The sequence below is a fragment of the Pteropus alecto genome, unplaced genomic scaffold (assembly GCF_000325575.1).
Source record: "Pteropus alecto unplaced genomic scaffold, ASM32557v1 scaffold156, whole genome shotgun sequence".
Lineage (NCBI taxonomy): Eukaryota > Metazoa > Chordata > Mammalia > Chiroptera > Pteropodidae > Pteropus > Pteropus alecto.
In genome coordinates this window covers 4,527,037-4,536,429 of record NW_006437746.1, presented here as the reverse complement: position 1 = coordinate 4,536,429, position 9,393 = coordinate 4,527,037, and the positions used below count along the sequence as shown (strand labels likewise).

At 48.3% G+C, this 9,393-nt stretch overlaps 1 protein-coding gene across 1 annotated transcript in view; it reads left to right on the top strand.

Moving 5' to 3' along the window:
• The first annotated feature begins 8,942 nt into the window (after positions 1–8,942).
• LRRC2 (leucine rich repeat containing 2) overlaps positions 8,943–9,393 on the top strand; it is a 16,677-nt gene continuing 16,226 nt past the window's right edge. Inside the window, 1 exon segment of the mRNA XM_006914909.1 lies at positions 8,943–9,067. Within this exon segment, the coding sequence (XP_006914971.1) occupies positions 8,943–9,067 (125 nt within the window).

Below are 9,393 nucleotides of genomic sequence, written 5' to 3'. Positions count from 1 at the left end.
CTTTGTTGAGGTTCAGACACGAGAGCCTGGCATCTGTAGCCCTCGCAGCCCCTCCAGATCCTCCTGTCTGTCACTGGGTGGCTGCTCAGTGTTGGGGGGAAGACTTGAAGGGACCAGGATCTGAGCCCAAGTCTGGGGTCTCTCAGGGGGCTGCTCTTCTCAGCTCCGTCTATGGACAGATAAAGTATAATTAAATGAACGACCGAACAATTCCGCGTGTACTGTGGGTTGCGAAGTACATAAGCAGGAGTCCGGAGGGAAAGTCACAGGCAGATCCACTTCAGACGAAGGGTCGTGGAAGGCCACGCTGAGCAGAGAACACTGGAGCTCAGTTCAGGCGGTGTGTTGCGGGGAAGCCACGTGAAGGGGGGAAGGGCGTCCAGGCAGAGGGGGAGCTCGTGCTGAGTCGGAGGTAGACGTGGAGGACAAGGAGGGAGGAGCGTGGTCGGGTGGAAGGGGCTGGCCCAGGGCAGAGCATGCCGGAGTCTTACCAGGCCCCGTGAGGAGCTGGGGTCTTCCTTCCTTTCTTTCCAGAGAGAAGTCTTTGAAGGACTTGAGTCAGGTGGCAGCATGATCTAGTTCTCTTCGGAAAATGACTGTCGCTACTGTGTGGCAAATGGATTGGATGTGGGTGAGTGGAAGTCAGGAGACCGGCTGTCAGTTTTGCACAACGGAGGCCAGATGTGACGCTACTTGGTGCATGCCCTTTAAGACTTAGGTGATCAATTGGATGTGTGCATGAGTGTGCACGTGTGCACGCGCGCGTGTGTGTGCATGTCTGCACGGTGAGGAAACAGAAAGCATAAAGGAGTGACCTCAAGGTAAATATGAAGTCATTCTTCAGATGGGAATTAAGGCAGCCCGGGATGGATAGATTCTAAAGGCGTAAGCTTGGAGGGCTTTCTGTTTCTTTGAGACATGTGTGCGACATCCAAGGAAGCAGCTGGGTGGAGATACCAGATGTCGCTATAAAATAAGGCTGATTTTTACAAGCGTCTCTTATTTTACTGTCCACTGTATTAGTTATTGCTATATAACAACATCACCGCAATGCTTAACAGCTTAAAACATGTATTATCTTTAGCTGAGGGATTCTGGCTCAGGGTCTCTCATGAGGTGGCAGTCAAGATGTCACCCAGGGCTGCAGGCCATCTGAAGTCATCTCAGTTGGGGCTGGAAGATTTACTCTTAAGAGCTTCTGCTCACATGGCTGTTGGCAAGAGGCCTCAATTGCTTCTTCCTGGGGTTGCTTGAGCCAGCAGGCAAAGAAGTCATGACATGGTGGCTGACATCCCCCAAAGTGAGGGGTGCATGAGGTGGCAGTCAAGATGTCACCCAGGGCTGCAGGCCATCTGAAGTCATCTCAGTTGGGGCTGGAAGATTTACTCTTAAGAGCTTCTGCTCACATGGCTGTTGGCAAGAGGCCTCAATTGCTTCTTCCTGGGGTTGCTTGAGCCAGCAGGCAAAGAAGTCATGACATGGTGGCTGACTTCCCCCAAAGTGAGTCGAGAGAGAGAGAGAGAGAGAGGGAGACAGAGAGACCTTGTAGGACCTAGTCTCAGAGCCACACACCATCACTTTCACATATTATATTCATTAGAAGCGAGTCGCTAAGTGTAGCCCTTGCTCAATGGGAGAGGAGCCAAGCTCTACCTTTGCGAAGGGAAGAATGTCAGGGAACGAGTGGGTATAATTTAAAGCTATCATAGCTACCAAAGCAAAATATTTTATATTTTATGGTTCACTAAAGCTGAGATCAAGAAACTATAACCCACCGGCCTGGCACATGTTTTTGTACGGCACGTGGGCGCTCCTGGGACAGGCTGGCACTGTGAGCGGAGAGCAAGCTGCAGCACCCCCATCTGTCCTAGTCCCCCTCTACCCTCAGCCTCTGTCTACCTGGCCAGCTGTCTCTCGCTGCTGCCCGAGGCCCACGCTGGCTACTGTCTATGCGTTGGAGACTCCGCTGTTGGCAACTGCCAGGCACCGAGCAGTGGAATCTCCACTCGGGAGTTGGTTACTTAGCAAGTTACCTAGCTTCCGGCCAGCTGCCCGACTTGAGATGACCGCCAGGAGAAGACACATAGGCGTCTGGGTGTCGTGGGGGCAGAGAGTGAAACTGACCGCAGCAGTTCCCCTCTGTCCTGCCCCTCTGCTCACCTTGGGCCAGTGGCTCTTGTCCTGAGAATGTGTCCAGCTGTGACAGCTGGGCAGAAGCATGGAAGCATGTTCATTGCACGGGCAGGCCCACCCCAGGCAAGCCGGGAGGAGCGGGCCGAGAGTTTTCTGTTAAGTGAGTCTCTATATAATAGTCTCGATTTTGCCTGCTGGCCGGCAAGGCCTAAAATATTTACTCTTTTGCCCTTTGCTGAAGAAGCGTGCTGACTCTGGGGTAAAGCGAAAGGTTTTTCTGGGAGGAATTTGCAATTTACTTTGCCACTGCGAATCCAATCTTCGAGAATCTCCAATAGTGGATGTTTTCACTCAGGGCCTGGACCGCTAAGCACTGGAGAGGCACGAGCCCCAGGACACCCTGTGCCCCAGGGTCCTTTCTGTCACAGTGAGTGACATCATTGCCCTCCTCCCCTCTCGTGGTCCCTGGTCTTGTCTTCTCTGAAAGATGCTCTGTGGCCGTGGACAGTGCAGCCAGATCTGGGGACGCTCGCTCGTGATTCTGCTGAAAGCAGGCGAAGCCAGGTCTCTGGCAGGGAACTGGCCTCGGATGTCTTCTTGGCTCTTTGCTGTCAGACTTGGTGAGGTTCCGGGTGGAAACTGTGTTCTCACGGTGCTCAACGGAGTCTACTTGGTGGCAAAGTTTCCTCTAAGAGGCGGTGGCTTTCTTCGTGTTGAGGGCCTCTTCCAGACTGGGTGCCGTAATTAGCTTTTCTCTGTTCTGCTCTGGTAGAGTATGTCCTGGTGATATTTCTGCAGTGCTGGAGAAAAATTCCTGCTCAGAAAATTACATTCACGTATCTGCTGAAAGATCGTGCGCACTGGACTTTATGCTACAAAGAAGAGATGAGCTTTGTAAATTTGCCCAGAGACTTTCTCTTCTCTGAGCTGTTAAGTGACAGGCACTTGCATCTGTCCCTGATATCTGCCTCCTCTCCGGTCCCCAATGTGGCTTTGTTACTGAATAGGGCAGAGGTCTCCTACCTGTCCTGGAGTAGGAGACTTAAGGGCTCTTGCTATAAAATCACTTTCCTGGTCTCGGCACCCACCCAAGGGGCTACTGTCTCCTAGTTTAAGGCGGAACCTGTCCGGTTGTCCACAGGGCCTGGACTCAGCACCATCCTGCAGGAGACTCCAGGTATTTCTTAGCTTCTCAGGATCTCTGGACGTTGCACGTAGCTCCCTGGCGAACGTGGTTGTCACTTACCATCCTTAGAGTCTCCAATTTTTGTTACACGCATTTGCAAACAGAACACCTTACAGACAAGACCCCGATTTAAATCCTGGCACATTCAAAAAACCCCTTTCATTGAAGGATGATAGCACCTCCTTCTCTGCTTTGGAAAACGCAGGAAAAATGGTGAACGCAGTTAGATGGCAGACGGGATATTCTCTTCCCCACCAAAATACCGAGACTAACATTAATCTACAACTGTTTAAAAATAGAACAGAAAGACATCAAGAAGAGACCGTTCCTCTAAGATAGGAACTTGAATTACATTTATCCGTGTCAACGAGCGATCACTCTTTAACGCAGGAGCAGTCAGGACACAGATCTGGCTACTCCTCAAGGATTTACTGGCCTAAGAAAATGAAGAAACTCGACCACAGAATCTGGGGCGCAACTGCTTTATCTGCAGCACGCGCACCCCGGACAGCACGCGGCTCTTCCAGCTTCGGCTGCTCTCGGCTGGCAGGGCCGCTGTGTCCACCGCTCAAACACAGCTCACACTACTTGGCTTTTTGGTTTGCTTTATGTGTCGACTGGGAGTGCGCACAGACATTTCCTCAAAGAAACGAGGCTGCCCGATTCTTGCCCTTCGAAAAAATTTTTCTCCGTGACTGGCCGTGGACTTCATACTCTTGTTTTTGGGTCGATGCTTGGCATTTGTTTATGGAGGCTTTTATGTCAAAGCTTTAAGACCTTTTTGCAGCTCAGGTGCTCCTGAGCTGAAGATGACAGAGTAAGGGAAGTGGTAAGGGGAAAAGTAAATGCAGAGCTGTCTGGTTCTGGGGAAGAGGAGCCGGCACAGTCCATCCTGCCTCTCCCACTAAACGCTGCTATAAAACCTGGGTAGAACGCACGGAGCAGCAGGAGGAGGACCCTGAAAAGCAAATGGAGGTAAGAGAACGAGGGAAGGACTCCTGGATTCAAAGTACCGTGGGGCCTGTGCTGTGTTTCCCATTTTTTCCCCACCAGCACTGCCCAGCCTGGATTCAAGGCAGCCAGAAACCCAGACCTGGGCCTCAGGGCACCTAGTTTGGCTCCCAGAGTCAGAAAGGGGTCTCCTAACGCCGAGAGAGGGGCAGATCCCTGTTGTTCTTTTGTTTTTTTTTCTTCTTTTCTCCATCTTCTCCTGCCTCAGCCCCCGTGGGATTTTGAAGTAATCCTATGAAGAAGACTGGGGGGCGGAGGAGCCCGGTCGCCCTAAACTCTGAAGGAGGGGCCCTTCCTTTCTGATCACAGGAGCTGTGGTCCCCAGAGCGTGGAGAAAACTTTCTGTTCTTCTCAGTCCTCTCACTGCTTGACCCCCAAGTTCAGTTGTGAGAACTGCACAGAGAAGCAGAGAAACTGAAGCCCCAGGGCTCTGGCCAGAGGACTGGACAAGGGGGCCCCCGGCATCTGGAAGGACCAGGGGGAGCGGCTCTGGAGAGCAACCCCCGAAGGGTGTTTATGCCAGAGTCTGCTAGAACCATCAGCCTGTCCCAGGCGGCCACATGGCGATGCACGTGGAACAGCTGGACAGCACTGAAAAGTCAAGATGGATCTGACACGGGAATCACGACCCCGAAGCCAGGCTGGGCTGTGGGGTCCGAACCTGACGAGATTGATCGTCTACCGTGTCGGTTATCAACTTATTGCCTTTCAGCTCTGAATGCCCCTTTCAGTGTATGCACTCTGTGAAATAAACAGCTTTAAAATGAATACCATGTAAAAATTTCTCATGGGAGGACAGTGTGGTAGGAAGAAGCGTCCTGCCTTTTTCATCGTGGGCAAGGGGTCGGCCGTGTGAGACATCTCTGGGAGTCTGGCCCAGCCGTGGGTCCAGAACATGGTTCTTTTGCAACCTGGCAGCTTTGGCTAGCAAAAATCTTTCTTGCAGCTCGCTTGACCCCCAAAACAGAGCCCTCGTGATAGCCCGTGTGTTCTGAAGGCCTCCTGTTCATGCTTGTACTTGGACTTTCTCAAGCAAACTTCCACGTGGCCTGCACGCAGCCTCCTGTGGTCTGAAAGGTGACACACCAAGATGCCATTCCTGTTGCGAGTCGCTGTGTGGCCCTCACTCTGAAGGCCTCCTGCTCCTGTCGGCCCTGCCTGCCCAAGCCACCGGTTGCTTTCCACCTGCCCTCTGGGAGGTGGCCTCTCAGTGGGCAGCCCGACCAAACCAGAGAGAGAGAGGGCTTCTCTGCTATCTGGTGGGCCGAAACGCAACTTCTAAAATGAGGTCTAAACCCCTTTCTTGGGCACTCTCCCTCTGCTCTGGGGTGTGGGTGGAAAGATAGAAAGTATCAGCAAAGAAATAAAAGATATAAAGAACCAAATGAAATAGACGATAATTGAAATAAAATACTCCTCGGATAGGCTTGTGAACGTGATGGAGATGACAGAGGGAAGGTCAGGAAACCAGAAGATAGAGGGCTGCATATTACTGATCCGAGAAAAAGAGAGAAGAGCTTTATAAAAAGTAAACAGAGTCTACGGCCTGGTTAGTACTTGGATGGGAGACCATCTTGGAATACCAGGTGCTGTAGGCGTTAAAAAACAAAAAAACCAAAAAACAGGGCCTCAAAAATCTACGGAACAATATCAAAAGGCATAATATTTGTGTTTTCATTGTCCCAGAAGGAGGGGAGAAAGAATGCAGTGCAGAAAAAAACAGTCGAAGGAATAATTGCTGAAAATCCCCAAATTTGGCAAAAGATAAAACCTACTGATTGGAGGAGCTAAGGGAATCCTGAACAGGATACACTCAAAGAAATCCACGCCCAGATTCATCCTAATTAAACTGAGGAAAACGAAAGACAAAGAACGGATCTTGAAAGCATTGAGAGAAGAAGGATGCATCACTTATGGGAATATTATGATTCAAATGACTACAGATTTCTCATCAGAATCCTGGATGCCAGAAGAATCCCAAAGCACGGAAAGGAGTGAATTGTGTCAGCTCAGGATTCTACATCCGACAAAAAGAATTTTCAGGAATGAAGGTGGAGGAAAGATACCCTCAGATGGCAGAAGACAGAATTTGTCAGCGACTTCCTCTAAAAGAGTCGTTAAGGGAAGATTTTTAGAGCAAAGAGAACTGACAGCAGAGGGAAACTTTGGACAACGGGAATGAAAGAAGAACAACAGATATGCTGTATGTCAGGGCAGAGATGATGGGCTCGCTTTCTCCTTCTGACTTCTTTAAAATAAATGTGATCATTGGAAGCCAAAAGGATAGCCCTGACTGATGTAATACGTAGGACAACTACAACGGAGAGGTGAGGCATGAGGGGTCCTATAGGGTAGGAATGTTTCTACATCTCACCTGAGATGGTGAAATATTGTTTCTAAGTAGACTAAGAAGTTAAGCGCGTATCTTATATTCCTTAGGGCAACCGTGAAAGATGAAAGGCTACACAAAGAAACGTAGTAAAAAAACAAAAAACAAAAAACAAAAAAAAAAACACAAGAAAATTAAAAAAAATGTCCAGGTAACACAAAAGAAGGCAGGAAAGTGTAAAAGAGGAAAAATCAAAAAAGGATCAAACAGAACATGAATAATAAATTTAGACCTACATGCAAACCTATCAGTAAATTGCCTAAGCATACCAATTAAAAGGCATTGCCAGAATGGGTTAAATAAATGATTTAATAAGATGTCTACAAAATCTCACATCAAATATAACCATATATTTAGGTTAAAAGTAAAAGAGTGGAATCAAGAACATGAGAAGACAGCTCGCGAAATGGAAGAAAATTTTTGCAAATCATGTCTGGTAAAGGACCTGTCTCTAGAATACACAGAGAACTATTACAAGCCAACAATAAAACGACAGCCCAATTAAAAAATGCGCAAGGCGTTCGAATAGACATTTCTCCCAAGAGGGTATACAAATGGCCAACGAGCACTTGAAAAGATGTTCAATGTCATTAGCCATCAGGAAAATACAAATCAAAGCCACAATGAGATATCATTTCGCACTTGCTGGGACAGCTATGACAACGAAAAGATAAGTGCCGAGAGCATGTGGAGAGACTAGAACCTTCGTGCACTGCTGGCGGGAATGTAAACTGATGCAGCTGCTTTGGAAAACAGTCTGGCAGTTTCTAAAATGGTTAGACATGGAGTTATCAGATGACCCTCCAGTTCCACTCCTATGTATTTACCCACGAGAACTGAAAATATACGTCCTCATAAAAACTTGAGCCATTTGTTCCTTTGTTAGAAATCTCTTTTAGGGAAAGGGGTTTCGAGGGAGACAAAGACAGTCCTAGATGTCAGAATTAAAAAAAAAAATAGAGGAATAAATTGGGGTCAGCATTTCAGCTCTTTACACTAAAATTATAGACTGCAAATGTTCAGCTGCACAAATGCAAGCTCGTGTTCCCAGCACATTGGCAAGTCATGAGCGGAGAGTACGCGCTTGAGTCAGAAGATGAACTGTTTGGCTTTGCCTCCTCACTGACTACTAGTTAGAAGTGTCTGGAGTTAGAGCAGAGAATATGCCTCAGCCCTGCTGTTTGCCAGCCGACGCTCCGTGTGTGTGTGTGTGTGTGTGTGTGTGTGTGTGTGTGTGTGCAGATGGGAATGGGTTTAGCCAGATTTCGACGCTGTAGCTAGGGGGAGTTTAAAACGATCTCTAGAAAGCTATTTTACTTAGACAAGGGAAATAAATATAGCTCAGTGGAATAAACATTAGAATGCGCTTTTATGTCCTGATAATTTTTTTTTCAGTGAGCAGATAATCACTTAAAACAAACAAGTAAACATGAACTGGGAAAAAGAAGAGAGAAAACTCCGAGAGGCCCGAGAGCGAAGCAATCTGGATGCACATCTTTTATTCACTATTCATTCATTCGTTCATTCATTCATTTACTTATTAATTCAGTAAACATTTATGGAGGGCCTACTATGTGCCCGGCACCGTGCTAGGTCTCACTTACTCAGATGTGAGTCTGACTTTCCTCGCACTTGGAAAGTTACATAAAGAGAGGTCAGCAGCTCTTGAGGATTTACATCGCTGGGGAACCTCACAGAACATGTCTCCAGGCTGTGTGGTCATTCCCAGGTGGGAAACTGCTCAGGGGGGCTTGGCACAATATTGTGCTTTTGTTACTTAATCGTGTCCACTGTGTAGCCTCAGATAACTCTGTGTGCGTGTGTGTGTGTGTGTGTGTGTGTGTGTTTCTGGTTAACTCAGCAAACTTGCCCTTGAGTATGTTACAACCTACTGAGAAGATTAGATGCTAGTAACCTCAATAGAATGTGGAACCATGAAGCCTGAGGACTCCCCAGGGGCCTTCAGCTGAGGGGGAGGGAAACGAGTAACATCTGGAAGAGCCGACTCCAGGGCGAGCGCTGCACTTTGACTCACACAGAGGATTATCAGACTAAGAACATTAGCAAACTGCCCCTTGGAAGGGAGAAGGCATTTTACCACTACTTAGGACAACTGATGCATTCACGTTTCCGTTTAAAGTTCATAGTTAAACTGTTTTCTTCAGTGTGTGTATAGCTGACACACATCTATATTTTTTAAATAGGTAATTTCATGCTCCCAAAATGGGGCATAAAGTGGTCGTATTCGACATTTCCGTCATCAGAGGCTTGTGGGAAACCCGTGTCAAGAAGCACAAAGCTTGGCAGAAGAAGGAGGCGGAAAGGCTCGAGAAAAGTGCCTTGGAAAAGTACGTGATTTTTCTGTACTTGCTTGTAGCTTCTTGAGAGAAAGGGACCAGGGCAGGTGAGCTTTGAGGTGTGCAGGGGGTTGCTTCCGGGATTCCTCACTGTCAGTGACACCTGCTCAGTGGACTTCAGAACCTTCACGCTGTCAGAACGAACATTCGATTCCTATAAAGTAACACCCATAGCTGTAAGATCCCACATGCATCCTGGGCAGCATGCTAGGCACGGAGAAGACAGTGATGACATGATAAATTCCTCTACGGCTAGTTCCGTAGATGACGGCTTAGCTCACTCCCTGGGCTGCTGCCGCCCTCCATGCCCCTGTGCG